This window comes from Notothenia coriiceps, unplaced genomic scaffold (assembly GCF_000735185.1).
Source record: "Notothenia coriiceps isolate Sejong01 unplaced genomic scaffold, NC01 NC01_scaffold00038201, whole genome shotgun sequence".
In the NCBI taxonomy this organism is placed as follows: Eukaryota; Metazoa; Chordata; class Actinopteri; order Perciformes; family Nototheniidae; genus Notothenia; species Notothenia coriiceps.
In genome coordinates this window covers 324,950-352,351 of record NW_011370902.1, presented here as the reverse complement: position 1 = coordinate 352,351, position 27,402 = coordinate 324,950, and the positions used below count along the sequence as shown (strand labels likewise).

The 27,402-nt window shown below is 44.4% G+C and overlaps 1 protein-coding gene across 1 annotated transcript in view; it reads left to right on the top strand.

The window, feature by feature from the left end:
- Nucleotides 1–26,389, top strand: part of dync1h1 (dynein, cytoplasmic 1, heavy chain 1) — a 28,157-nt gene extending 1,768 nt beyond the window's left edge. Inside the window, exons 3-78 of the mRNA XM_010797588.1 lie at nucleotides 197–370; nucleotides 506–761; nucleotides 882–1,068; nucleotides 1,179–1,450; nucleotides 1,556–1,783; nucleotides 2,033–2,686; nucleotides 2,808–3,230; nucleotides 3,365–3,544; nucleotides 3,676–3,825; nucleotides 3,951–4,097; nucleotides 4,315–4,455; nucleotides 4,553–4,729; nucleotides 5,013–5,123; nucleotides 5,227–5,346; nucleotides 5,452–5,691; nucleotides 5,790–5,945; nucleotides 6,146–6,259; nucleotides 6,350–6,460; nucleotides 6,563–6,772; nucleotides 6,994–7,140; nucleotides 7,239–7,405; nucleotides 7,486–7,659; nucleotides 7,794–8,148; nucleotides 8,288–8,482; nucleotides 8,563–8,845; nucleotides 8,958–9,058; nucleotides 9,214–9,373; nucleotides 9,553–9,793; nucleotides 9,878–10,061; nucleotides 10,174–10,386; nucleotides 10,511–10,749; nucleotides 10,852–11,008; nucleotides 11,099–11,323; nucleotides 11,414–11,644; nucleotides 11,752–11,892; nucleotides 12,041–12,274; nucleotides 12,441–12,647; nucleotides 12,796–12,917; nucleotides 13,028–13,193; nucleotides 13,341–13,504; nucleotides 13,693–13,822; nucleotides 13,951–14,084; nucleotides 14,189–14,303; nucleotides 14,393–14,554; nucleotides 14,643–14,857; nucleotides 15,151–15,355; nucleotides 15,443–15,616; nucleotides 15,767–15,886; nucleotides 16,080–16,200; nucleotides 16,647–16,842; nucleotides 17,519–17,636; nucleotides 17,728–17,943; nucleotides 18,111–18,323; nucleotides 18,429–18,556; nucleotides 18,672–18,825; nucleotides 18,935–19,081; nucleotides 19,229–19,379; nucleotides 19,537–19,790; nucleotides 19,978–20,112; nucleotides 20,212–20,306; nucleotides 20,394–20,568; nucleotides 20,673–20,748; nucleotides 21,056–21,216; nucleotides 21,297–21,408; nucleotides 21,509–21,569; nucleotides 21,654–21,777; nucleotides 21,891–22,004; nucleotides 22,121–22,291; nucleotides 22,472–22,689; nucleotides 22,787–22,890; nucleotides 24,111–24,319; nucleotides 24,579–24,732; nucleotides 24,974–25,116; nucleotides 25,252–25,420; nucleotides 25,702–25,826; nucleotides 25,962–26,389. Coding sequence (XP_010795890.1) covers nucleotides 197–370; nucleotides 506–761; nucleotides 882–1,068; nucleotides 1,179–1,450; nucleotides 1,556–1,783; nucleotides 2,033–2,686; nucleotides 2,808–3,230; nucleotides 3,365–3,544; nucleotides 3,676–3,825; nucleotides 3,951–4,097; nucleotides 4,315–4,455; nucleotides 4,553–4,729; nucleotides 5,013–5,123; nucleotides 5,227–5,346; nucleotides 5,452–5,691; nucleotides 5,790–5,945; nucleotides 6,146–6,259; nucleotides 6,350–6,460; nucleotides 6,563–6,772; nucleotides 6,994–7,140; nucleotides 7,239–7,405; nucleotides 7,486–7,659; nucleotides 7,794–8,148; nucleotides 8,288–8,482; nucleotides 8,563–8,845; nucleotides 8,958–9,058; nucleotides 9,214–9,373; nucleotides 9,553–9,793; nucleotides 9,878–10,061; nucleotides 10,174–10,386; nucleotides 10,511–10,749; nucleotides 10,852–11,008; nucleotides 11,099–11,323; nucleotides 11,414–11,644; nucleotides 11,752–11,892; nucleotides 12,041–12,274; nucleotides 12,441–12,647; nucleotides 12,796–12,917; nucleotides 13,028–13,193; nucleotides 13,341–13,504; nucleotides 13,693–13,822; nucleotides 13,951–14,084; nucleotides 14,189–14,303; nucleotides 14,393–14,554; nucleotides 14,643–14,857; nucleotides 15,151–15,355; nucleotides 15,443–15,616; nucleotides 15,767–15,886; nucleotides 16,080–16,200; nucleotides 16,647–16,842; nucleotides 17,519–17,636; nucleotides 17,728–17,943; nucleotides 18,111–18,323; nucleotides 18,429–18,556; nucleotides 18,672–18,825; nucleotides 18,935–19,081; nucleotides 19,229–19,379; nucleotides 19,537–19,790; nucleotides 19,978–20,112; nucleotides 20,212–20,306; nucleotides 20,394–20,568; nucleotides 20,673–20,748; nucleotides 21,056–21,216; nucleotides 21,297–21,408; nucleotides 21,509–21,569; nucleotides 21,654–21,777; nucleotides 21,891–22,004; nucleotides 22,121–22,291; nucleotides 22,472–22,689; nucleotides 22,787–22,890; nucleotides 24,111–24,319; nucleotides 24,579–24,732; nucleotides 24,974–25,116; nucleotides 25,252–25,420; nucleotides 25,702–25,826; nucleotides 25,962–26,090 — 13,585 coding nt within the window. The 3' untranslated portion in view covers nucleotides 26,091–26,389. The remainder of the gene's footprint in view (nucleotides 1–196; nucleotides 371–505; nucleotides 762–881; nucleotides 1,069–1,178; nucleotides 1,451–1,555; nucleotides 1,784–2,032; nucleotides 2,687–2,807; nucleotides 3,231–3,364; nucleotides 3,545–3,675; nucleotides 3,826–3,950; nucleotides 4,098–4,314; nucleotides 4,456–4,552; nucleotides 4,730–5,012; nucleotides 5,124–5,226; nucleotides 5,347–5,451; nucleotides 5,692–5,789; nucleotides 5,946–6,145; nucleotides 6,260–6,349; nucleotides 6,461–6,562; nucleotides 6,773–6,993; nucleotides 7,141–7,238; nucleotides 7,406–7,485; nucleotides 7,660–7,793; nucleotides 8,149–8,287; nucleotides 8,483–8,562; nucleotides 8,846–8,957; nucleotides 9,059–9,213; nucleotides 9,374–9,552; nucleotides 9,794–9,877; nucleotides 10,062–10,173; nucleotides 10,387–10,510; nucleotides 10,750–10,851; nucleotides 11,009–11,098; nucleotides 11,324–11,413; nucleotides 11,645–11,751; nucleotides 11,893–12,040; nucleotides 12,275–12,440; nucleotides 12,648–12,795; nucleotides 12,918–13,027; nucleotides 13,194–13,340; nucleotides 13,505–13,692; nucleotides 13,823–13,950; nucleotides 14,085–14,188; nucleotides 14,304–14,392; nucleotides 14,555–14,642; nucleotides 14,858–15,150; nucleotides 15,356–15,442; nucleotides 15,617–15,766; nucleotides 15,887–16,079; nucleotides 16,201–16,646; nucleotides 16,843–17,518; nucleotides 17,637–17,727; nucleotides 17,944–18,110; nucleotides 18,324–18,428; nucleotides 18,557–18,671; nucleotides 18,826–18,934; nucleotides 19,082–19,228; nucleotides 19,380–19,536; nucleotides 19,791–19,977; nucleotides 20,113–20,211; nucleotides 20,307–20,393; nucleotides 20,569–20,672; nucleotides 20,749–21,055; nucleotides 21,217–21,296; nucleotides 21,409–21,508; nucleotides 21,570–21,653; nucleotides 21,778–21,890; nucleotides 22,005–22,120; nucleotides 22,292–22,471; nucleotides 22,690–22,786; nucleotides 22,891–24,110; nucleotides 24,320–24,578; nucleotides 24,733–24,973; nucleotides 25,117–25,251; nucleotides 25,421–25,701; nucleotides 25,827–25,961) is intronic.
- The last annotated feature ends 1,013 nt before the right edge of the window (nucleotides 26,390–27,402 follow it).

Sequence of the window (27,402 nt, the reverse complement as noted above, 5' to 3'; positions counted from 1 at the left end):
TAAATGATGCATCAAATGTCCCAAACAAAGGTCTTCTTTTTAAACCATGCATTTGTATGTAATTTCCTCAGGAATAACTTAACTATACCACCCTTTATTAATAAACCTGTACTCAAATTAATAAACTCAATACGTTTACTGTAAAACACTCCTTTTCCAAATGTTTTACTCTGAATCGCACTTTTCTCCCCCGCAGCTTGGCTTTCATCAAGAGGGCATTTGTCATTGATGCAGACAAGCCCATATCAACCCAGGTTCGAGTTCTGACCCTGAGTGAGGATTCTCCCTACGAGACGCTCCACTCTTTCATCAGCAATGCTGTTGCTCCTTTCTTCAAGTCCTACATCCGCGAGTCTGGCAAGGCAGACAGGTAATCCTCACAGCATGTTTTCTATTTTGAATAAAACATTGATCTGTTAAATTACATCACAAACTCTGAAAGGAGGAGTGGAGTTACATTAATGGGGAATTAATCTGTGCAATCATCTCTGTCATTCCCCTCCAGAGATGGGGATAAGATGGCTCCCTCAGTGGAGAAAAAGATTGCAGAGCTGGAGATGGGCCTTCTCCACCTGCAGCAGAACATTGAGATTCCTGAGATAAGCCTGCTTATCCATCCCATCATTACAAACATCGCTAAGCAGTTCTATGAGCGTGGGGAGAAGCCCAAGGTGACTGACTTTGGCGACAAGGTGGAGGACCCGACCTTTCTCAACCAGCTGCAATCTGGAGTCAACCGCTGGATCAGGGAGATCCAAAAGGTAAGAGGCTTTCTGATACATCCATCTGAATTTTCATAAAATAACAGGTACATGGACAAAGTTTATTTTCTTAAACTCATGACTGGGTTTCTTTGTCTCCTTCGCCCACTTATTTGTCAGGTGACAAAGCTCGACCGCGACCCAGCTTCAGGCACAGCTTTACAGGAGATCAGTTTCTGGCTGAATCTGGAGAGAGCCCTCAACAGGATCCAGGAGAAGAGAGAGAGCCCAGAGGTTCTGCTCACACTGGACATCCTCAAACACGGCAAACGTTTCCATGCTACCGTCAGCTTTGACACTGACACTGGTGAGTAACAACATGCCAAAACAAATGTTTCCATGTCTTCTTTTGCTGGCTGTGGCGGACTTTTTTTATAGAGTATAAATAATAGTTTGACCTGTCTTTACCTCTCACAGGTCTGAAACAAGCTGTTGAAACAGTGAATGACTACAATCCTCTGATGAAGGACTTCCCACTCAATGACCTGCTCTCAGCTTCTGAGCTTGATAAGATCCGCCAGGCTCTGATGGCCATATTCACTCACTTGAAAAAGATCAGGAACACCAAGTACCCCATCCAGAGAGCACTGCGTCTAGTAGAGGCCATCTCCAGGGACTTGAGCTCCCAGCTCCTCAAGGTGTTGGGCACCAGGAAGCTCATGCATGTTGCCTATGAGGAATTTGAAAAGGTTGGTGAACTAAAACCTATCTATTTTACCCCTAGAGTACACTCTTAATTTAGCTACTCAAAAATTAGGCCTCTTTCTAAATGATCTTTAAACTTCTGTGTGCAGGTGATGGTGGCCTGTTTCGAGGTCTTCCAGACCTGGGAGGATGAGTATGAGAAACTGCAGGTGCTTCTGAGGGACATCGTGAAGAGAAAGAGAGAGGAGAACCTGAAGATGGTGTGGCGTTTGAGCCCAGCTCACAGGAAGCTCCAGTCACGTCTGGATCACATGAGACGCTTCAGGAGGCAGCACGAGCAGCTGAGGGCTGTCATCGTCCGTGTGCTGAGGCCTCAGGTAGAGTACCATCAGATCCTTAAATGGCCAAGTTGAACTGACCAGCATTTCTTGACATTATTTATTTAATTTGGTCATCTGTAATGGTTTCTTCTTGCACATACGAAGGATACAAACAAATAAATCATAAATTGACTTTCAAAAAAATTGAGTCCACAAAACATTACTCTGACAATATAGGAATTCATATCATATCTGGTCCAATTTTAGATTTTGATGAATAATTAGTTTTCCCCTTTTGATCCCCAGGTTTCTGCCTTGCCACAACATGCCCCTGGAGAGACGGTTGAGCCTCAGGATATGAAGGTAGCTGGAGTTCTCTTTGATGCTGCCGACGCCAATGCCATCGAGGAGGTCAACCTGGCATACGAGAATGTCAAAGAGGTCGATGGTCTGGATGTGTCTAAGGAAGGCATGGAAGCCTGGGAAGCCGCCATGAAGCGCTATGACGAACGCATCGATCGCGTTGAGACCCGTATCACCGCACGCCTGCGTGATCAGCTGGGAACAGCCAAGAACGCCAACGAGATGTTCCGCATCTTCTCCCGCTTCAATGCTCTCTTTGTGCGTCCCCACATCCGTGGTGCCATCCGGGAGTACCAGACGCAGCTCATCCAGCGTGTGAAGGATGACATTGAGTCACTGCATGACAAGTTCAAAGTGCAGTACCCTCAGAGCCAGGCCTGCAAGATGAGCCACGTCCGAGACCTGCCGCCTGTGTCTGGCTCCATCATCTGGGCCAAGCAGATCGACCGTCAGCTGACCGCTTATATGAAGAGAGTGGAGGATGTTCTGGGAAAAGGCTGGGAGAACCACGTGGAGGGGCTGAAGCTGAAGCAGGATGGAGATAGCTTCAGGGCTAAACTCAACACTCAAGAGATATTTGATGACTGGGCTCGCAAGGTATGAAGCTGTTCTAGGACTTCATTTCATTTAAACATGTTGTAGTTATTGCCTGACGCATTGCATGTGTTCTCTTTTTCTGTCTTGTTAAATATTTGGAACTCTTTTCTTTGTAAATCAGGTGCAGCAGCGTAACCTTGGTGTGTCCGGCCGCATCTTCACAATTGAGAGCACTCGAGCCCGCGGACGCACCGGAAACATGCTCAAGCTTAAAGTCAACTTCCTCCCAGAGATCATCACCTTGTCCAAAGAGGTCCGCAATCTCAAGTGGTTGAGCTTCCGTGTTCCTTTGGCAATCGTCAACAAAGCCCACCAAGCCAACCAGCTGTACCCGTTCGCCATCTCTTTGATCGAGAGCGTGCGCACCTACGAGCGCACCTGTGAGAAGGTAGAGGAGAGATCCTCCATCTGCCTGCTGGTGGCTGGCCTTAAGAAGGAGGTTCAGGTTCTCGTGACTGAAGGCATCACTCTGGTCTGGGAGTCCTACAAGCTGGATCCTTATGTTCAGAGGCTGGCTGAGACCGTCTTCAACTTCCAGGAGAAGGTCAGTGTGTCAATTTAAAATAGTTACATTCATAACAGACTTTCATTATTGTCATTTTAGCATGAAACAAGCTTTTGTGTATGTGGCCCAAACAGTCCTTCTGATGGGTTTCTTCTGCTTTATGATGTTTCCAGGTGGATGACCTTTTGCTGATTGAGGAGAAAATCGATCTTGAGGTCCGCTCTTTGGACACTTGCATGTTCGAGAACAAGACCTTCTCTGAAATCCTCAACAGAGTCCAGAAGGCTGTGGACGACCTCAATCTGCACTCCTACTCCAACCTGCCCATCTGGGTCAACAAGCTCGACATTGAGGTTGGCACCCAAAAGCTATACAAGGATATTTGAATTATTTTGTTTAGCATTTGAACATTGCAGTGAACATTTTCAAACTTTTGAGTCGGTCTGAATGGTTTTCAAACAGGATTTTTGGTTTCTCTTCATAGATTGAACGTGTCCTAGGAGTACGACTGCAGGCTGGCCTTAAGGCCTGGACCCAGGTGCTCCGTGGCCAGGTAGAGGACAAAGCTGATGTGGACATGGACACAGAGGCTCCTCAAATGAGCCACAAACCTGGAGGGGAGCCCAAGATCAAGGTAGTTATTGTGACTAGTGATTCTTTGTTGCCTCATGCCGTGTTTTGTTTTATAAAATGTATTTCTCATAAAACCTGGACACGGCATACTATATTTAACAACAAACTATTCTTCCCTTTTACCAGAATGTGATCCATGAGCTGAGGATCACTAACCAGGTGATCTACCTGAACCCTCCGATTGAAGACTGTCGCTACAAGCTCTACCAGGAAATGTTTTCCTGGAAGATGGTCATCCTTTCTCTTCCCAGAATTCAGAGCCAGAGATACCAGGTACTGATAGGGCTGGGAATCCCAGTGCAGAAAGCTGTGATAAGAAAGTATGTCTGTGGTGTGTAAACATATACACAAGCTTTTTCTAAAGAAATGATCTACAAAACATCAAATATGATATATTTTATTTCAAGCTTGACATATGGAGAGACCTATGAGTGTTTTTGTCATATTGTGTTGTTAATTTGATCTAAACAAATCTGTCCTTCTTCGCCAGGTGGGAGTCCACTACGAGCTGTCAGAAGAGGAGAAGTTCTACAGAAATGCCCTGACCAGGATGCCGGATGGCCCTGCAGCATTAGAGGAGGCCTACAATGCAGTGGAAGACATTGTCAGTGAGGTGGAGCAGTATGTCAAGGTAAGAGTCCTCTCCAATCGGTTACTTTTCAGCTTTGTCGTTCATGTATATGTGTTTTTTTGCGAGTGTACATCTCTTCTTTGTCCTCCCTGTTCAGGTTTGGCTGCAGTACCAGTGCTTGTGGGACATGCAAGCGGAGAACATCTACAACCGTCTGGGTGAAGACCTCACTAAGTGGCAGGCCTTGCTGGTGCAGATCCGCAAAGCACGTGCAACATTTGACAACGCTGAGACAAGGAAAGACTTTGGACCTGCTGTCATTGACTATGGCAAGGTAATAATCAATGGCAGTTTTCTTTTTTAAGTGTTTCTCAAATGATATCCTAGTTAGTGTTAAGGTTCTATTACATGAAACAGTCTTCAATACATTTTAGACCCATTTTTATTTAACTTTATTTTAAGGAAAGTTGAATGGGTGCTTAAAAATGATCAAATACAAATGTTAAAATAACATCAATTTATTACATTTCTTATTTTCTTAACAGTGTTACAATTAGCAATCCCTTTTGTTTGACTTTGGGCTGTTATTAAATGTTCGTATTTGTCCCTGATAACAGGTCCAGTCCAAGGTTAACTTGAAGTACGACTCCTGGCACAAAGAAGTGCTCAGCAAGTTTGGCCAGATGCTTGGCCAAAACATGGCGGACTTCCACTCTCAGATCTCCAAGGTAATGCATAATATGTGTAAACATATTTCTGAGCAGCTTGGTAACAATATTCAATTAACTAGATATTCATCTAATTACTATTCTGTTTCTGTTTCCTCAATAGTCCCGTCAAGAACTGGAGCAGCATTCTGTGGACACGGCTAGCACCTCAGATGCTGTCAACTTCATCACATTTGTGCAGACTCTGAAGCGCAAGATCAAACAGTTTGAGAAAAACGTGGATGTAAGTACTTTAAAAAGTTCACTGTCCTTTCTTTTTATTCTGTTGTAGCACTGCATGCTCTAAGACAAACAGGGTCGTTATCAGTTTCTCTCTTTTTCCACCTAGTTATTCCGTAATGGACAGCGTTTGCTGGAGAAGCAGAGATTCCAGTTCCCGCCATCTTGGCTCTACATTGACAACATCGAAGGTGAATGGGGAGCCTTCAGTGACATAATGAAGCGCAAGGATACTGCCATCCAGCAGCAGGTGGCCAACCTGCAGCTGAAGATCGTCCAGGAGGACAAAGCTGTGGAGAACCGCACCACTGACTTGCTCAGTGAATGGGAGAAGACCAAACCAGTTACTGTAAGAGAAATTCAATCATCAAGTTTGTACTTTCTGCACGAGCTAAAGCAGTCAAAACCTTTTTCTGTTGATGCCTAACTGGTTATCTGTTTCTCCAGGGTAACCTGCGTCCAGAGGAGGCACTTCAGTCTCTGACGATCTATGAGGGCAACTTTGGCCGTCTGAAGGTTGAAAGGGAGAAGTGTGCCCGAGCCAAAGAAGCCCTGGAGCTCACCGACACGGGCCTGCTCAGCGGCAGTGAAGAGAGGGTCCAGGTAATGACAGCAAACAATCACATAAAAAGCATTTTAAATCACAGAAGTAACGGGCGGGATATATCTCTTAGACACTTATTTGGAAAAGGAAGTATGTCAGACCTACTGTGCCCAAATTATAGCCCTTAACTTTACCTTCATCTGATGCCCAAACGTTTTTTTAATACGCGTGTCTTTTTGTTATTGTGACTGACTTGCAGGTGGCACTAGAGGAGCTGCATGACCTGAAGGAGGTTTGGTCCGAGCTGTCAAAGGTCTGGGAGCAGATCGACCAGATGAAAGAGCAGCCATGGGTCTCTGTACAGCCTCGCAAGGTAACAAATCCACAATAATCCGTAAGATAATTTTATTTGTGAAATTCTCAGGCATATAACGATCCTTGTGTTGGTGTTCTGTGTTTGTAGCTTCGTCAGACTCTGGATGGTCTTCTGAACCAACTGAAGAACTTCCAAGCAAGACTGAGACAGTATGCCTCATACGAGTTTGTCCAGAGGCTGCTTAAGGGATACTTGAAGGTCAGAAAGCTGCTATTTTCCTTATTAGGCCCACATATTGATGCACAACAAAACATAAAAGTTGTTTTTTAAAACTTCATACCAACTCTTTTATCTGACTAGGTCAACATGTTGGTGATTGAGCTGAAATCCGAGGCTCTGAAGGACCGCCACTGGAAGCAGCTGATGAAGCGTTTGCATGTAAACTGGGTCCCGTCAGAGCTGACGCTGGGACAGGTCTGGGATGTGGATCTGCAGAGGAATGAGATGGTGGTGAAGGACGTTCTCCTGGTAGCCCAGGGAGAGATGGCGTTGGAAGAGTTCCTCAAACAGGTGAAGATGGAGGGGCCTTAAGAAATGATGCTGTTTGTTTTCTTCATCTTTCAATGATGATTTAAAATAAGGGATGGGTGATAAAAAGGTTTCAAAATGTTCCATGACATACAAATAAACACATCTTCATAACATTGTAGGCCCTTTTTCCAACCCCATCATACATCACTTTGTCTTTGTTTGCAACTTCTTATAATATTTTTGATTTTTTTCGGCCTAAGATCCGTGAAGTGTGGAACTCGTATGAGCTGGACCTGGTGAACTACCAGAACAAGTGTCGTCTGATCAGAGGCTGGGATGATCTGTTCAACAAGGTCAAAGAACACATTAACAGCGTGTCGGCCATGAAGTTGTCTCCATACTACAAGGTAAACAGAAATCCATGCCGAGTTAATTAAGACAGTTTTACATTGTGATGTTTTCAGAACTGAATGAACACTGTGCTCTTATCCCTTTTGACTTCCAGGTGTTTGAGGAAGATGCCCTGAGCTGGGAGGACAAGCTGAACCGCATCATGGCTCTGTTCGACGTTTGGATTGACGTTCAGCGTCGCTGGGTCTATCTGGAAGGCATCTTCACCGGCAGTGCTGACATCAAACATCTGCTGCCTGTAGAAACCCAAAGATTCCAGAGGTAAATAAAAACAAGAATTTATTTGTGAATTGTAAATATATTTTTAGCAGAACTTACCAACACATCTGTTTATTCTACAGTATCAGCACAGAGTTCTTGGCGCTGATGAAGAAGGTGACCAAGTCTCCTTTGGTGATGGATGTGCTGAACATACAGGGAGTGCAGCGGTCTCTGGAGCGACTGGCTGACCTTCTGGGGAAAATCCAGAAAGCCCTCGGAGAATACCTGGAGAGAGAACGATCCTCATTCCCCAGGTAAGACGATGGAAGTGGAAAAAGGACTGCATTGTTTTCATTGTGAATTTAAACACAAGCATTAGTTGGGTTTCATTTATACACTCATTCATTAACTATCCTAAATTGTTCAATCACACTCTTTTTGTTTCCAGGTTCTACTTTGTGGGAGACGAGGACTTGCTTGAAATCATCGGAAACAGCAAGAATGTGGCCAAGCTGCAGAAGCACTTCAAGAAGATGTTTGCTGGCGTTTCCAGCATCCTGCTCAACGAGGACAACACTGTGGTGCTGGGAATCTCCTCCCGCGAGGGTGAGGAGATCAACTACAAGACACCGGTCAACCTCGTTGAGCACCCAAAGATCAACGATTGGCTGACGCTGGTGGAGAAGGAGATGAGGGTGACGCTGGCCAAGCTGCTGGCCGAGTCTGTCACAGAGGTCACATCCTTCAACAAGGGTTCAACCATTGACCTAAGCCAGTACATCTCCTGGATTGATAGTTACCAGGTCGGTATTGAGAGCATTTATTCAACATATTATACATGTTACTCAGGCAACTAGACATGTTTATATTTATATCTGTACAGTGGGCTAATTCATTGATTGATACACACTTACTTATCCATTTATCTGCATCACTCCACAGGCCCAGCTGGTGGTCCTGTCCACTCAGATCGCCTGGTCTGAGAACATTGATTCTGCCTTGACTTCTATCTCCGGAGGTGGGGACAGCAATGTCATGGAGGTGGTGCTGTCAAACGTTCAGGCCACCCTCAACGTGTTGGCTGACACCGTGCTGATGGAGCAGCCACCACTCCGCAGGAGGAAACTGGAGCACCTGGTCAGTGGGAATCTTTTAGGGTACGTTTCTTTTCTTTTCAACGAAAAAGTGTCTACAATTCTTCTTTTGCTCCACTCTAGATCACTGAGCTGGTGCACCAACGAGATGTGACTAGGACTCTGATCAAGAACAAGATTGACCACCCGAAGTCTTTCGAATGGCTCAGCCAGATGCGCTTCTATTTCGATCCGAAGCAGACAGATGTCCTGCAACAGCTGTCCATTCAGATGGCCAATGCCAAGTTCAACTATGGATTTGAGTACTTAGGTGTCCAGGACAAGCTGGTCCAAACCCCTCTGACCGACCGCTGCTATCTCACCATGACCCAGGCTCTGGAGGCCCGCCTTGGAGGCTCACCATTTGGTATTACATTAATTTTGTAGCTCATAGTATATGAGTAATAAGATTTATAGAAATTCACAGGTTTACATATAAAATGATCAACTACTGTACACTCTCTTCTCCTTTCATCCAGGTCCTGCTGGCACAGGAAAGACTGAGTCAGTGAAAGCTCTGGGTCACCAGCTGGGTCGCTTTGTCCTGGTCTTCAACTGTGATGAGACCTTTGACTTCCAGGTAAATAAATACACACATACGTTTCATTTGTAGGATATTTTATAAACAAGACAACAACATACCATAAGCGATAGTCCTTTTTATAGGATGTTGCTGTTCCTCATACTGTATGGTTTGAGTTAACTAATCTATTTTGTTGACATCCTCTTTGTTAGGCCATGGGTCGTATCTTCGTGGGTCTGTGCCAGGTGGGAGCATGGGGCTGCTTCGACGAGTTCAATCGTCTGGAAGAGAGAATGCTCTCTGCCGTGTCCCAGCAGGTCCAGTACATCCAGGTGGCCCTGAGAGAGCACAGCAACCCCAACAGAGACAGGAGTATGTATATGTATAACATAACTATTCACATGTTAATTATGTCAACTTGACACAAATATGTAGTTCAATTAAAAGATAAAGTGATGACATTTTAAGATCGAAATGGATGTAAACTCAAACTTGACGGGTTATGACATCAGAACTGTATTGTAAATAAGTACCTATCTGTCACTTCTCAGGTGTACCAGTCACCACGGAGCTCCTGAACAAGCAGGTGAAGGTGAGCGCAGAGATGGCCATCTTCATCACCATGAACCCGGGCTACGCTGGCCGCTCCAACCTGCCTGACAATCTGAAGAAGCTGTTCCGCAGTTTGGCCATGACCAAGCCCGACCGCCAGCTCATCGCCCAGGTCATGCTTTACTCTCAAGGTTTCCGCACAGCCGAGACCCTCGCCAAGAAGATCGTGCCCTTCTTCAAGTATGTACTTTTTAAGACATGTTTATGGTTTGAGAGATTTATTGAGATCTTTCTTTCTGACTTTATTCCATCCCTCTATTTCAGGCTTTGTGATGAGCAGCTGTCATCCCAGAGTCATTACGATTTCGGACTCCGAGCTCTTAAGAGCGTGCTGATCAGTGCTGGAAATGTCAAGCGTGAGCGCATCCAGAAGATCAAAAGAGAGAAGTTTGAGCGAGGCGAAGTCGTTGATGAGAATGAAATTGCTGAGAACCTTCCTGAACAGGAGGTATAGCAAATGATTATTATTTTCTTTTTTTTAAAGTTCTATTTCTGTATTGATCTTTGACTGGTTGTTTTTAGAATCCAGTTAGAAATATGAGTCTGTTTCCCTTCTTTAGATCCTTATACAGAGTGTATGTGAGACCATGGTTCCCAAGCTGGTGGCGGAGGACATCCCTCTGCTCTTCAGTCTCCTGTCAGATGTCTTCCCTGGAGTCCAGTACCACCGTGGAGAGATGAACGCTCTAAGGGAAGAGCTGAAGAAAGTCTGTGCAGAGATGTATCTCACATATGGAGACGGTGACGATGTGGGCAGCAATTGGGTGGAGAAGGTATGCAGCCATGCCATGTCCTAGAGACAGAAAAGTCTATTGGCTACATGACTAGTATTCAAGGTCCTTGCATAGAAAGCAGTCACTCTGATTTTCTGAAACCTTTTCTTTCGTACCTTTCCAGGTGCTCCAGCTCTTCCAGATCACACAGATCAACCACGGTTTGATGATGGTGGGACCTTCTGGCAGTGGAAAGACCATGGCATGGAGGGTGCTGCTCAAAGCCCTGGAGAGGCTGGAGGGTATTGAGGGCGTGGCCCACATCATCGACCCCAAGGCCATCAGTAAAGATCACCTGTATGGAACCCTGGACCCCAACACCCGTGAATGGACTGATGGCTTGTTCACTCACATCCTCAGAAAGTGAGTCCGTAAACACATTTTTTTAAGGGGAGTGAATCAATCAGATCATTCATCTTTCTAAATTGTGATTGTGGTTTTACAATGTTTTTCTTTAAATTTCAGGATCATTGACAATGTTCGAGGGGAACTGCAAAAGCGTCAATGGATCATCTTCGACGGCGATGTTGACCCTGAGTGGGTGGAAAATCTTAACTCAGTCCTGGATGACAACAAGCTGCTCACCCTTCCCAACGGAGAGCGTCTCAGCTTGCCCCCAAATGTAAGAGCAAAACACTTTACTGTTTCTGTTCTCTTTATAGTCTAAGCTGGTTAAAACCTGATGTATAAACCCTGACTTCCCTTTCTCCAGGTGCGTGTAATGTTTGAGGTACAGGACCTGAAATATGCCACCCTGGCCACTGTGTCTCGCTGTGGTATGGTCTGGTTCAGTGAGGATGTCCTCAGCACCGACATGGTGTTCAACCACTTCCTGGCTCGCATACGCAGCATCCCATTGGACGAGGGAGAGGATGAAGCTCATCGCCAGAGGAAGGGCACAGAAGACGAGGAGGAGACTGCATCTCCGATGTTGCAGGTACTTATATAAAAGGAAAGGAAAATAGCAGCAGTTCATTTAAGAAGAATGTTTTCTGACAGTTCTTCTTTACTGTTATTTCTACACCAGATTCAGCGTGATTCAGCAGCCATCCTGCAGCCTTACTTCACATCCACAGGCCTGGTGATAAAGGCCTTAGAGCATGCCTCCAAGATGGAGCACATCATGGACTTCACCCGCCTGCGCTGCATGGGTTCGCTGTTCTCAATGCTGCACCAGGCCTGCCGTAATGTGGCACTTTACAACAACAATCACCCTGACTTCCCCATGCCCATTGAGCAGCTGGAGAGATACATGCAGGTAATGTTTGCTCTTCATACAACTAAAAGGGGCATACATGTCTTATTGCTGTTATATCAACTTTGAGCTTAGAAGCTGATACCTGTTGTGGCATCATCTCTCGACAGAGGTATCTGATCTACGCTGTGCTGTGGTCCTTCTCTGGAGACGGAAGATTGAAGATGAGGGCTGAGCTTGGAGAATACATCCGTCGTATCACCACTGTGCCCCTCCCATCGGCTCCCAATGTCCCCATTATTGACTACGAGGTAAAGCCACTTGGTGTTAAACAGCATTTTGATTGTTGTCTTGAGGAAATTTGAAGATATAAATGTGATTCTCTGCATAGCAAACCTAAACTACTGCAATCCTGTGTTTCCTGTATAACCATTGGCTAATTGTCTTTGTGTTGTGCAGGTCTGCATCTCGGGTGAATGGCAGTCCTGGCAGGGCAAGGTGCCTCAGATTGAGGTAGAGACCCACAAGGTGGCCTCACCCGATGTCGTGGTTCCCACTCTAGACACTGTTCGTCACGAGGCTTTGCTTTACACATGGCTGGCAGAACACAAACCGCTGGTGCTGTGTGGACCTCCCGGCTCTGGAAAGACCATGACTCTGTTCTGCGCCCTCAGAGCTTTGCCTGATATGGAGGTAAGGGACTGGATAAAAATCTATCAAATCTGTTTAACCCGACATCCTAACTGATTCAATATATGAGGTTTAATACTTTTCCCTCACTACATTCTTTATTTCCAGAAAGCTCCTTCATACCCGTGCATTTCATAATTGTTGCTAATGTTCCTTTACTCTCTACCAGGTTGTGGGTCTGAACTTCTCCAGTGCCACCACCCCAGAGCTTCTCCTGAAGACCTTTGATCATTATTGCGAGTACCGCCGTACCCCCAACGGTGTCGTCCTCGCCCCGATCCAGCTCGGCAAGTGGCTGGTGCTGTTCTGTGATGAGATCAATCTGCCAGATATGGACAAGTACGGCACACAGAGAGTCATCTCTTTCCTCAGACAGGTATGAGCCATTGTTTAAAAACTGCAGTTATACTTTGTGTTGTTGCAATTTGCAGCAAAAACCTTTATAGTATATGAAACTGTTGTAGCATAACATTTGATATCCCTTCTTGTATATTAAAGGCTCCCTGGTTGTGTTTTCTTTGCAGATGGTGGAACATGGAGGTTTCTATCGTACCTCAGACCAGACCTGGGTGAAATTGGAGAGGATCCAGTTTGTTGGAGCCTGTAATCCTCCAACTGACCCTGGCAGAAAGCCTCTCACACACAGGTACAGTCTCCAGAGTTATTAGAACAGTGATTGATTTGATACCATGACTAACAGAAAAAGATAAAAGGAATGATAACTTACGGTGTCATGTTGTGGTGTGCTGTTTCCAGGTTCCTGCGTCACGTTCCTGTGGTGTACGTGGACTATCCCGGCCCATCCTCTCTAACCCAGATTTATGGAACCTTCAACCGCGCCATGCTGCGCCTCATCCCCTCTCTGCGTACCTATGCTGAGCCTCTTACTTCTGCTATGGTGGAATTCTACACCATGTCTCAGGTAAAGGAGGTTACTGAATATCTGTTTGCACAGAAGTTTACTAAATAGTGTCCAAGGATATGAGTATACAAAAGATAAAACGTTTTTATTCTTTAAATCACACTTTTACAAATTTGCATTCCATATTTCTATCTTCTTTCCCTTCAGGAGCGATTCACCCAGGACACCCAACCTCACTACATCTACTCTCCCAGAGAGATGACCCGCTGGGTGAGGGGTATCTTCGAGGCCCTGCGGCCACTTGAAACTCTTCCTGTGGAGGGGCTGATTCGCATCTGGGCCCATGAAGCTCTCCGACTCTTCCAGGACAGGTGAGAGCATGTCATATTCTCATCTAATGTTTTAAGGGAATCTGTAAGTTTGTTGTTAACAGTATAGTTAAGTTGGTTGCTCATTGGTTTGTATCTGGTATGCTCAACTGATTATCTGATAAAGTTCAACTTAAAGAAATGCTTGAGTACATTTGGTGATAACTGGCTCATCGTTAACCTTTTCCCAGGCTCGTTGATGACGAAGAGAGAAGATGGACGGATGAAAACATCAACATGGTTGCTCTCAAACACTTCCCCAACATTGATAAGGAGAAGGGTCTCAACAGGCCTATCCTCTACAGCAACTGGCTCTCCAAGGTAAACCTGAAACGGTTTCCACATAACCTACTGTGATATTCCTGCTGCAGTATTAATGCTGAGATATTGAACGTTGACCTTAAGTCTTTAGCAGCTACATTTGAACTGAGTATGGTTTGTGGGTGCAGGATTACATCCCAGTGGAACAGGAGGAGCTGAGGGATTATGTGAAGGCTCGTCTGAAGGTCTTCTATGAAGAGGAGCTGGACGTCCCTCTGGTGCTCTTCAATGAAGTGCTGGATCACGTCCTCAGAATTGACCGGTAAGTAACAGCCGCCAAACTGATGGACTGCTCGTATCGTCTTAGGCTACAAGTATTAACATCTAAAAAGATTGTTTTGGTTTAAATTGTTTTTCCTCTTTCAGAATCTTCCGTCAGCCTCAGGGTCATCTCCTGTTGATCGGTGTGAGTGGAGCAGGAAAGACAACTCTGTCCCGCTTTGTAGCCTGGATGAACGGACTTAGTGTTTACCAGATCAAGGTTGGTGAAACATATGAAGATAATTCAAGCCCTATCACTACACTCGTGTGTTTCTGCATTTATTGATGTTTGTTTGTGTTTGTTTACAGGTTCACAGGAAATACACTGGAGAGGACTTTGATGAGGACCTTCGTACAGTGCTGCGTCGCTCAGGCTGTAAGAACGAGAAGATTGCCTTCATCATGGATGAGTCCAACGTGTTGGATTCTGGTTTCCTTGAGAGGATGAACACACTGCTGGCCAACGGAGAGGTAACCAGCTCAATGGGGAAAGCAAATTGAGTTCTGTGCACATACGTTTTCTGTTTCCTAACATGATCATTTGACCTGTTCTTCGTAGGTTCCCGGGCTGTTTGAGGGAGATGAATATGCCACCCTGATGACTCAGTGTAAGGAGGGAGCCCAGAAGGAGGGCCTGATGCTGGACACACACGAGGAGCTGTACAAATGGTTCACCAGCCAAGTCATCAGGAACCTCCATGTTGTTTTCACCATGAACCCTTCATCAGAGGGCCTGAAGGACAGAGCTGCCACATCTCCTGCCCTCTTCAACAGGTACTGAGACACATGTTGAAGCATGAATTAACATGTTTTGTTGATGTTGTCCTTTCGGTTAAAAGAAGCTGAATATCAAGTTTTATTTCCCCCAACTATTCTGCAAATTAAAAAAAAATCGATTATCCTTAACCTATTAGGTCTCCACCTGGTCTTAAGTCATAACCTCTTGATATACCAGAATTCTCAGAATTTTTTCTCATTTGACTCTTTTCCGTATGCAACAGATAAATACAGTGTTAAAATGACAAGATGTCTATTCTTAGCTAATAAAATATTTGTTTCTCTGTTAGGTGTGTGCTGAACTGGTTTGGAGACTGGTCCACAGAGGCTCTTTATCAGGTGGGTAAAGAGTTCACCAGCAAGATGGACCTGGAGAAACCAAACTGGAAGGTGCCGGACTACATGCCCGCCGTCTATGACAAACTGCCACAGACACCATCTCACCGCGAGGCTATCGTCAATGGCTGTGTGTTTGTTCACCAGACACTTCACCAGGTAGGGATGTTGACACGTCTGCAGTGGTGTTTAATGAGGTGATTGTGTTGTATACTTCATAATGTTGTTGTTATTAACTTTACACAGGCTAACAACCGCCTGGCTAAGAGAGGTGGCCACACGATGTCCATCACTCCTCGCCACTACCTGGACTTCATCAACCAGTATGCCAACCTTTTCAATGAGAAACGCAGCGAGCTGGAGGAACAGCAGATGCACCTCAACGTTGGTCTCCGCAAGATCAAGGAGACTGTCGATCAGGTGAAGTAAACTTTTTAGAAATGTTATGTGCCAATTATATTTCACCTTTTTTCTCAAATTGACAGTTGTGGTGTCGTGTCTGTTGGTGGTTTTTTACCGGCTGCTTGCTAATGTTTGACACCATGAATATACGTGTGCCTCCTCATCAAGGTGGAGGAGCTCCGTCGTGACCTGAGAATCAAAAGCCAGGAGTTGGAGTCAAAGAACGCTGCTGCCAACGACAAGCTGAAGAAGATGGTCAAAGATCAGCAGGAGGCTGAAAAGAAAAAGGTACACAGTAAATAATATAACACTTACACCTTTTACAAAAAATAGAGGAAGAAACCAAAATCACAATAGAGGAATGAATTGTTCTTTTATAGACACACTATCCCCTTGATTATGTTAACCGTGAGCCCTTGAGCCGTTCTCATTCAGATGATATCAAACAATAACTCCTACACCGTTTCTATTATGATTCCAGGTGATGAGCCAGGAGATCCAGGAGTCTGTGTACAAGCAGCAGGAGAAGATCAAGGACAAACAGCTGAGTGTCAAAGAGGACTTGGACCAAGTGGAGCCGGCGGTCATTGAGTCTCAGAATGGTACACTGGTATTTTTACTCACAGCAGTTTTAAGTTGCATTAGATTTGTTTTCTTAGAAAGAGTGCAACACTCTCCTGCTGCAAATAATGGATTTGTTTACTGTTTCCTTAACATTAGCTATATAAATGCACTGAAATATATTCTACATTACTGTTATGCCAAGATTGGTGGTCCATTTTGGGCTTGAGTTTATTGTTCAACCCTGTACAAAAAATGTTTGTATTACAAATAGACTTGATACACTATTTTGATAACTGATAAACCCTGACTTTTCCTGCAAATTCAACTGACATTCCTTTTGGAAAATAATCGTTAGTTATTTACAATGTCATCAAATACTCACTTATGGGCTTCGGGTTAACAACTCAATGTTTTCCTGCATCCTCCCTTCGTCACTGCCCCTCCCTTATCATAATCCACTTCCTTGTTTACCTGACGTCGATAGCTGTTAAGTCCATTAAGAAGCAGCACCTGGTGGAAGTACGTTCCATGGCCAATCCTCCCGCTCCCGTCAAGCTGGCCCTCGAGTCCATCTGCCTGCTGCTGGGAGAGAGCACCACCGACTGGAAGCAGATCCGTTCCATCATCATGAGGGAGAACTTCATCCCCACTATTGTTAACTTCTCTGCTGATGACATCAGGTGAAATAAGAAAACATGTATTCTGCCATGGTTCACTAAAGCTCTCTCCCTCTCTTGTCTTTTTTCTCTCTCTTCAACCTATATTCTCCCTTTCCTCTACTTCTTCTTTCAAACACTCCTCCTTCCACCCAACTAGCGGTGAACTCTATTAAGCGGCAGCACCTAGTAGAAGTGCGAGCTATGACCAATCCCCCAGCTGCGGTCAAGTTGACCATGGAGTGTATCTGCCTTTTGCTGGGCGAGGAGACCAGTGACTGGAAAAAAATCAGACAAGTTATTATCAGGGACAATTTCATCAGCAGCATAGTCAACTTTTCCTCTGAGGAAATGAGGTACCAGTGTCAGAACGTCCGTCTTTAATGGAAACTCAAATGATGTCAATCAGTATATTAATCACTTGGCACCTGTGGTTAGAATTTGATTGTATCCTTTTGATTTAGCTGAATCACAAAATGAACTGACGGTAACAACACTGCTGTGTTTGTGATTTGCATTGAAGATGGTAGAAATTGCACTTCTTCACCACCCCACTGAAAATCTTTAATAATCCTGTCCAATATTTCACATGTTAACATTTGCTGTGATTCCTCACCATTGATCACACACTACACACTTTTTAATCTATGTGACATGCAGCTTTATTCTAACTTTTTGGACTTTTTTTGACTTTATCCAGTGACACCATCCGTGAGAAGATGAAGAAGAATTACCTCTCCAACCCGACCTTCAACTATGACCATGTCAACAGGGCCTCTCTGGCCTGTGGGCCTATGGTGAAATGGGCGATCGCTCAGGTATAGGAGCCTCAACGATTTGAAACTGGACATAATAATTGGTTAAAGAGAGTTACCCTTTCATTGATGCTATGTTTCACCACTTCCTCAGCTTAACTATGCTGACATGCTGAAGCGTGTGGAGCCTCTGCGTAATGAGCTGCAGAAGCTTGAGGATGACGCCACAGACAACAAGTCAAGGGCAGAAGAGGTGGAGCAGATGATCAGAGACCTGGAGTCTAGCATCGCTCGCTACAAGGAGGAGTACGCCGTCCTCATCTCAGAGGCTCAGGCCATCAAGGCCGACCTGGCTGCTGTCGAGTCCAAGGTAACTGTCATCAAACCTCATTTTTAAACTCTCAGATGTTTTGAATATGGCCCGTTCTACCCATTGCAACTGTTATTGTATACGTGTAATTGTATCCGTCTCATTGAATGTAGTTTAAATTAAAGAATCTTGCAGCAATCTTCTGAACTCTCGCTCTCTCCTCCCAGCTGAATCGCAGCACAGCCCTGCTGAAGAGTCTGTCAGCTGAGAGGGACCGCTGGGAGAAGACCAGCGAGACCTTCAAGAACCAGATGTCCACTATCGCTGGGGACTGTCTGCTCTCTGCAGCTTTCATTTCCTATGCTGGCTACTTTGAGCAACAGATGAGGCAGAACCTGTTCACTACTTGGTCTCACCACCTGCAGCAGGCCAACATCCAGGTAGTTAAACGTTCATACTCAAGGCCATGACACATACTAATCCTGGACTCTAGGCACACATATGTTGAAGACTTCACATTTTTAAAGCTTTAATCCTTCCCCCAGTTCCGTACTGATATTGCAAGAACTGAGTATCTGTCCAATGCTGACGAGAGGCTCCGCTGGCAAGCCAGCTCCCTCCCGGCTGATGACCTCTGCACTGAGAACGCCATCATGCTCAAGAGGTTCAACAGGTCAGTATCTTTCTCTTCTCCTGGCAATGTTTTTAGTTTGTATTACTGCTGTTTAAACACTTAACATCAATTATCCCTTCCATGCTGAGTCATTCTATACCATTTATCTTTTTAGGTACCCGCTTATCATTGATCCATCGGGCCAGGCCACAGAGTTCATCATGAACGAGTACAAAGACCGCAAGATCACCAGAACCAGTTTCCTGGACGATGCCTTCAGGAAGAATCTAGAGAGTGCCCTGCGTTTCGGAAACCCGCTGTTAGTCCAGGTATGAGCAGCTACTTAACAGTGCTAACATTTAAAACGTACTTTTCAAAGCCCTCATTATCATCAAGGCTTTGTCTATTTTCAGTAATGTATGTATTTTTGGCTCTTAGGATGTGGAAAGTTACGACCCCATCCTGAACCCAGTGCTGAACAGAGAGGTCCGCAGGACTGGAGGACGTGTGCTCATCACCCTGGGAGACCAGGACATCGATCTGTCGCCTTCCTTTGTCATCTTCCTTTCTACAAGAGACCCAACTGTGAGTAGATTCAGCATCATGTTTCATCTATGGATAATGTTAGGCAGTATTTAAGTCTATCATTCAGGAAAAATATGCAATCATCCTGCAGTAAAATGATTGTATAAGGAAGTTAATCTGTGTTTTTGGTGTCTCTTGTGTATGCAGGTGGACTTCCCACCAGACTTGTGTTCTCGTGTTACATTTGTCAACTTCACTGTGACACGCAGCAGCCTTCAGAGTCAGTGTCTCAACGAGGTACTAAAGGCTGAGAGGCCTGATGTGGATGAGAAACGCTCTGACCTCCTCAAACTGCAGGGTAAGACAGAGAATGGCATTGTGCTCACATGACAGGGCACAGCTGAGGCTGATGAACAATTACAGGGTTGCCAGTGGATAGAGACTTTAGCCATGGTGGACAAATAGTTTATTGAAGCACTAAATTCAATAATCAACTGTCCCTGTGTCTCTTGTAGGTGAGTTCCAGCTGCGTCTGCGTCAGCTGGAGAAATCACTGCTGCAGGCGCTCAATGAGGTTAAGGGCCGCATCCTTGATGACGACACCATCATCACCACGCTGGAGAACTTGAAGAAAGAGGCAGCTGAGGTCACCAAGAAGGTGGAGGAGACGGATATCGTCATGGCAGAGGTGGAGGCAGTGTCACAGCAATACCTGTCCCTGTCCTCTGCCTGCAGCAGCATCTACTTCACCATGGAGTCTCTCAACCAGGTCTGGACACACCTTTTACCCAATTTATTTGTATTACATGCCGCCTCATTCCGACTTGAAAAAAACCTCCCACTAGCACCTTGCATCTGTGTTAAGTGAGAAAGGTGCAGAGGCAAAATGACTGACGTTCTTATAAACCAGCCAATAACCATTTAATAAACAATCCCTTTTTTCTATCTTTCTCCAGATGCACTTCCTGTACCAGTACTCCCTTAACTTTTTCCTGGACACCTACCACACGGTGTTGTATGAGAACCCCAACCTCAAGGGCATCAGCGACCATACACAGAGACTCGAAGTCATCACCAAGGACCTCTTCCAGGTTTGTACCACACAATACTCTGTAGTACAATTGTAATAGAGTTTTCTGTAATATAATTTTCTTATGCCTGGTTAATTTATTGATTTATTTTCTACGTAGGTGGCATTCAACAGAGCAGCCAGAGGTATGCTGCACCTCGATCACATCACGTTCGCCATGCTGCTGGCTAAGATCAGCCTGAAGGGCATGCCCAAGTAAGATGCCACCCATGTACTATTAGTAATATTAAATGAAAAATGTTTCTCAATAACAACATAAAAACATAATCTGTCTCTTTGCAGTGAGCCCCCATATGATGTGGAGTTCCAGCACTATCTGCGCGGTAAGGATATTGTTCTGACGGGAATGACGTTGCCCAAAGTGAAGGGTCTGACCTCTGAGCAGTGCGAGGCCATGGTCCGCCTCAGCCGCCTGCCGGAATTCAGCGACCTGGTGGACAAGGTTCAGGCTGATGAGGTGAGTATTTACATAAGCCTTCCATCTGGTATCACACATATTGGGATAATTTAACCAAAGCTTTAAGAAGAATTCATCATTATTTCTTTCTTCTGTTCCTACAGCAATTCTTCATGTGGATTGAGAGTAACACTCCAGATCTGGCTGTTCCTTATCTGTGGTCAGAGGAGAAGCAGGCCAGTGAGTATATAGACTTCTCTTATTGTGCAAATAATGCATGATCATTTGTCTACCAATTTATTCACCCTGTGTTGCCTTTTTAAATCTTGAAGACAACTTTTCTCACCAAACCTTTTTACTTAGTAAGGTTTCAGCAAAAACTAAAGTGGAAGTAGTGAGCATAAAACCAGATAAAGCAGACTTGAATTTTGGGTATTGGAAAAATTCCTTTAAGACAAGGTGGATACTGATTTTAAATATTGATTGAATCTATATATATTCTTTGTATACATGACATGCTCTAATCTGTACATCGCTCTCTGTTCAGCTCCCATTGGCCAGGCGGTGCACCAGCTGTTGCTGATTCAGGCTTTCCGCCCCGACCGTCTGCTGGCTATGTCCCACATCTTTGTCTCAAAGGTGCTGGGCGAGACCTTCATGAGCATCATTGAGCAGCCTCTCGACCTGGCTAACGTCATAGATAACGAGGTAGGCTCCAATATTTCGTCAATCATTTTCTCGGTCTTGTTGAATCTGTCGCTGACTTTCCTTCTCTTGTGTGTTTGTAGGTGAAGCCCAGCACTCCAGTGTTGATGTGTTCTGTACCAGGTTATGATGCCAGCGGCCTGGTCAGAGATCTGGCTGCTGAGGAGAACAAACAAATCACCTCCATCTCTATTGGTAAGGAAGGAATAAGATCGTAGTCTTAAGACACAAATGAGATCCTCGGGTCAGAAGTTGAATGAGGATACACATGATTACATTCTCACACTGTCCACAGGTTCGGCCGAGGGCTTCAACAAGGCAGACCGAGACATCAACACTGCGGTTAAGTCTGGCAGGTGAGTAATGTTTGTTCTGTGTATTTTCTTAGCCTGCACACTTTGTTTTGTTATGCTGGTGTACTGACTGGTTCCGTGCTGCAGGTGGGTGATGTTGGAGAACGTGCACCTGGCCCCTGGATGGCTGATGCAGCTGGAGAAGAAGCTTCACTCCATGCAGCCTCATGCCAGCTTCAGGCTTTTCCTCACAATGGAGATCAACCCCAAGGTAAACCATGTCACTCATTAAAACATTCCATTATTAATTCATTCTCACTTCCAGCACCTGAGTTCCTTTCCACTGTCACTCTTCTAAGACTCAGTACTGTGCTTCCTCACCAGGTTCCAGTGAATCTGCTTCGTGCCGGTCGTATCTTCGTGTTTGAGCCTCCCCCTGGTGTCAAGGCCAACATGCTCAGAACCTTCAGCAACATCCCTGTGGCTCGCATGTGCAAGGTGACCTAATCTGGATTTACAAAAGCACACACTCACACCTAAAGTCTTATCATTACCATCAATTCTGTCTGCGTTCGCTGCCTTAATGACTCTTGTTCCTGTTTCTGTTTGTATAGGCTCCCAACGAGCGTGCTCGTCTCTACTTCCTGCTCGCTTGGTTCCACGCAGTCATTCAGGAGCGTCTGCGCTATGCCCCACTGGGCTGGTCCAAGAAATATGAGTTTGGAGAGTCTGACCTCCGCTCTGCCTGCGACACCGTGGATACTTGGCTGGACGACACTGCTAAGGTAAGATTTTTTATATTTTCAATGTAAACTTATGTCAACAAACCATAGATAAACACACTTCAACTACAATACGTTTTTTTATTCATTTACCAGTATATGCTCTGTATCAACTTAGAATTTCGGTGCATCCCCCCAGTAAATATAACAACCATGACACTCTTTCCCTTCATACACACACAGGGTCGTCAAAATATTGCACCAGACAAGATCCCCTGGGCGGCTCTGAAAACTCTGATGGCCCAGTCCATCTATGGCGGCCGCATTGACAACGAGTTCGACCAGCGTCTGCTCACCACCTTCCTCGATCGCATCTTCACCAAGAGAAGCTTTGACAGCGATTTCAAACTGGCTTTCAAAGTTGACGGGCACAAGGACATCAAGATGCCCGACGGAATTCGGTCAGTAGTGTTTTTTTATCGTTTGTTAATATTTAAGGGATGCTTTTTTTTTTATGACGCCACCCAGTTAAAGACTAATTTTTTTAATTTGTTACAGGCGTGAGGAGTTCATACACTGGGTAGAGTTGCTTCCTGACACCCAGACTCCAGCTTGGCTTGGGTTGCCAAGCAACGCTGAGAAGGTCTTGCTCACCACTCAGGGTACGCCACAGCCGGTCCTCTTCGTCATCTGTATTTGGTTCCTCTGTTACAGTAACTGGACCACAACATATCCTGATTCTCCTTCCTCAATCCATCTGTTCAGATTCCATGATTTCATTGTGCAGACCATTAACCATCTCTCTCTCTCTAGTGTCTTACCTTTTGTTTTGACAGGGGGTCACAATCTTTCATTTTTGCGTCCGCTTTGGGCAGAATACTGTGTGCATGTGGTGGAAGAAAATGATTCATTAAGAATGCTTCCTTACTTACTAATCTCTCATCTTCTCATGGATTCACTTCACCAATTAGTTTTCCATGGCATCCCAAGTAGCTCCTAGTTTCAGTTTCTCATTCCCACAGGTCCTTGAAATCCATGAAAGCAAGTTTGATAGAGAATAAAAGGCGTTGAAGGCTATATGAAAATGGAGATAAAAAGATATGGGTCATCGGGAAGGCTTGAATTCATAATTTGTGCAAGAATAGAAATGGAAGTTATTTTGGTATTATTTTTATTTAAAGCTAGTTGTGGAAATTCCTTAAATGTGATGTTTCAGAAGGGAACCCAGAGTCTTGTATATTGTAGTCCTACAGATCAGCTGTGTAGCAGTACTCGTAGCCATCGTACTTTAAAAGGTGTTCTGCCCAAAGGAAGGGTGTGTGTGTGTCCTCACCCTCCAGTGTATTTCACAGCCATCATGTTGCTTTGCTGAAATTTGTATCCACTCCCCATCTTGAGATTAGGATTTAAACAACCACACTCCTCCCCATCCCCTCAATCACAGCCCCCTTCCCTCCCTACTTTGTCAGATTGATTTCCACAATCCCAGCTGCCAAATCCTCCCCCCTCTCCACCTCTTCTCCACCCTCACTCCTGCCCCTTTAGATTCTCTCTCCGGCTCGTTACCCTATAGTGTTTACATGTATTTTTTTACATATCCAGTTATTCATGAAAGTGCTTAATTCATCCACCTGGAAACTGTTAAATGGTACAATTGAATGTGAATATTGCCTGAAGCCTTGTGTCTTTTGTCCTGATCAGTGTTGTCCTTATTTGTTTCTGTCTGCCACAACTCCCTTGTTTATACAAACAAATCTTTATTAACACTTCCTCGAGGTAAGCTGTTTGTTTCTTGGTTCCACTATTAATTTCTTCTCTCCCTACCTCCCACCATGGCCTTGTCTTCCACCTCCTTCCCCGCTCCCTCCACCTGGCTGCGCAGGCATTGACATGATGGGTAAGATGCTGAAAATGCAGATGTTGGAGGATGAGGACGACCTTGCCTACGATACGGAGATAAAGGAGCGCACTTCTTCCACATCTGATGCCCAGCCGGCCTGGATGAGGATCCTCCACACCACCGCCTGCAACTGGCTGCAGCTGGTGCCCCAATCTGTCAATCCACTGAAACGCACAGTGGAGAACATCAAGGTAAAGGCAGAAACAGGAGGAAGGTTGTTGGCAAGCAGACTTCTGGAGACGTACCTGTAATATTATGTTTTAAACAAGAAGCTGTACAACATCCTCTGCAATTACTGTTATGTAGATCCTTTGTTTTGTTTAAAATGTGTTATACTCATGAGGTATGGAGGTGAAATGAAACGAAAGCACAGGTTTGAATTTCAACAGATGAACATGCACTTGCTTTTCTTCTGTATTTGATTTGATTTCCTCTTTGCCCAAACACCAGGACCCACTGTTCCGCTTCTTTGAGCGTGAGGTGAAGATGGGCGGCAAGATGCTGCAGGAGGTCCGCCAGGATCTGACCGATGTGGTGCAAGTGTGTGAGGGCAAGAAGAAGCAGACTAACGACCTGCGCTCACTCATTAGCGAACTAGTTAAAGGTAAAATCTTCCTTCTCACTCATTTGTAACCATTTTTCTTTAAACTTGCTTTATGGAGATTAATGAACATGGCAATTTAACTTTTTTTAGGGCTACAGCTTTTATTTGTATTTGTTAGACTCCTATTGCAGCTCCACATTGTGCAATTAAAAATCATTGGTTGTTTTGACCAACAAGATGTCCTTAAACCGCTTGTACTTTGAGAGAATAACTGGTATACACCCTCTCTTCTTCTCCCCAGGCATCCTCCCTCGCAGCTGGTGTCGCTACACAGTTCCAGCCTCCATGACGGTGATCCAGTGGGTGGCAGACTTCAGTGAGCGAATCAAACAGCTGCAGCAGATCTCCCAGGGTGCTGCCAGTGGGGGTGCAAAGGAACTGAAGGTACTGTTTGGTTAACTGTTGGTGCACAGTATCAAACAACCTGTATATGAATGTCATGTTAGATTCCTTAAACATCGACAGAGCCACTTACAGTAATATTATTTTTGTTTTTTTCTCCTGTTTCTCCTTCTGCAGAACATCCATGTGTGCCTCGGCAGCCTGTTTGTGCCGGAGGCTTACATCACCGCTACACGGCAGTATGTGGCCCAAGCTAACAGCTGGTCTCTGGAGGAGCTGTGCCTGGAGGTCACTGTCACCACCGCCCAGGGTGCTGCCCTGGACGCCTGCAGCTTCGGCATCAAAGGTAAGACAAGCGGGGTCAAACTATTTATTTAGCAGCATGTACCCATAGTGTGAATGTAATCATTTGCATCTAGGTACAACATTTATTACATACAGATATTTTTTGACTGAAAAGTTTGATCAGTTACTAAGTATTTTACCATTATCCAGCTCTATATGGAGCCTTATTTCTGAGTGTGGCAAATACTTACTCAACTTTTGAAAATGTAGGTACTGTTCTATTATTTATTGGACATTTTTTAAATGTTGTTCAAATGTGGAACATTTCACTGTTTCTCTCAGGTCTGAAACTGCAGGGAGCTACTTGTGCCAACAACAAGCTGTCTCTGTCCACCACCATCTCCACTGAGCTGCCTCTCACTCAGCTCCACTGGATCAAGCAATACAGCGCTGAGAAGAGACACATGGTACGAACAAGATGTTTTTACACAATATATAGCTTCGTTTTTATCAAATAATCCATGCAGAGATACTATTTAGGAAAATATGTCTTACTGAAATGATTTTGGCCATCTCCTCATTTATTTGTATTTCTCTTGCAGGTGTGTCTTCCTGTGTACCTGAACTTCACAAGGTCTGATCTCATCTTCACCGTGGACTTTGACATCGCCACCAAAGAAGATCCACACAGCTTCTATGAGCGTGGAGTTGCTGTCCTGTGCACCGAGTAGATGGAACATTCCTCAAGACCAGCGTCTTGATTATTAAACCACACATAATCCCTTACATGTGTTGCTTATTAACCACCATTTAGAAAGTAGTTTGTAGCCTGTTGCATTCCAATATAAAACGTAGTTAAAATAAATTGTGGAGGTTTTGGAAGGTAAAGAGAGAAGTTGTCAGATGGTAAATGAAGAGGAGATGAAATGTTGAAAAGGAAAGTTGAAAGTTAGTTTTTATGAAGGAAACTGTATGTTTTTAGATTGAATAAAGTATGTTGGAATCAAATAAAATGCTTTAATGACTTCAATGTTGTCTGTGATGATAAATTGGACACAAATGGGGAAACGGATGACTTTAAAAGTCAACATGGGGGGAATTTCCCTTGTCGTTTATAAAATAGGCTTAGCAAAATGAAATGGTTGACAGCTTCACATAATTTACCCAATCGCTCCTATATTAACTTCATTAAAGTACAATACAACATTTTTGTATTTGTTAGACCTCATTATATCCTAGTCAATATCAGAAATTATACAGAAGGCCAAGCTAACCAGAGTATGATAAGGTAAAATATAAAGTTTTCAGTGGATTACTGCCACCTTTTATCTTCAGTAGACTCGACTACTGCAATGGTGTCTTCACCGGTCTCAATAAAAAATCTGCAAGTGATTCAGAACGCCGCTGCTAGACTCCTCACTAAACCTAAGAAAGTGTGTCACATCACTCCTGTTCTGAAGTCTTTACACTGGCTTCCTGTGTCAAAGAATAGATTTCAAAATACTGCTGCTGGTTTATAAAGCACTAAATGGTTTCGGCCCAAAATATAATTCTGACCTCCTGCTAAATGATGAACCATCCAGATCCCTCAGGTCTTCAGGGACTGGTCAGCTTTCTGTCCCCAGAGTCAGAACTAAACATGGTAAAGCAGCATTCAGTTATTATGCTCCAAATATCTGGAACAAACTCCCAGAAACCTGCAGGTCCGCTGCAACTCTTACTACTTTTAAATCCAGGCTGGAGACTTTTCTTTTTGTCGCTGCTTTTAATTGAACTATTCATATCTTAGACTGCACTGTAACTTTTGTCCATGTATTTTTTCTTTTAATGTTTATTTTATTAACTTTTCTTTTTAATGACTGATTTTAAATGCCATTTTCTTAATGTCTTTCATTTTTTGTAATGCACTTTGAATTGCCTTGTGTTGAAAAGTGCTATATAAATAAACTTGCCTTGCCTTACCTGTTGGTTTGGATGCACTTTCTTTCAAGATAAGATCCAATCTTCCTATTCCAATCCCAAAAAACTATTTTCCATCTTCTC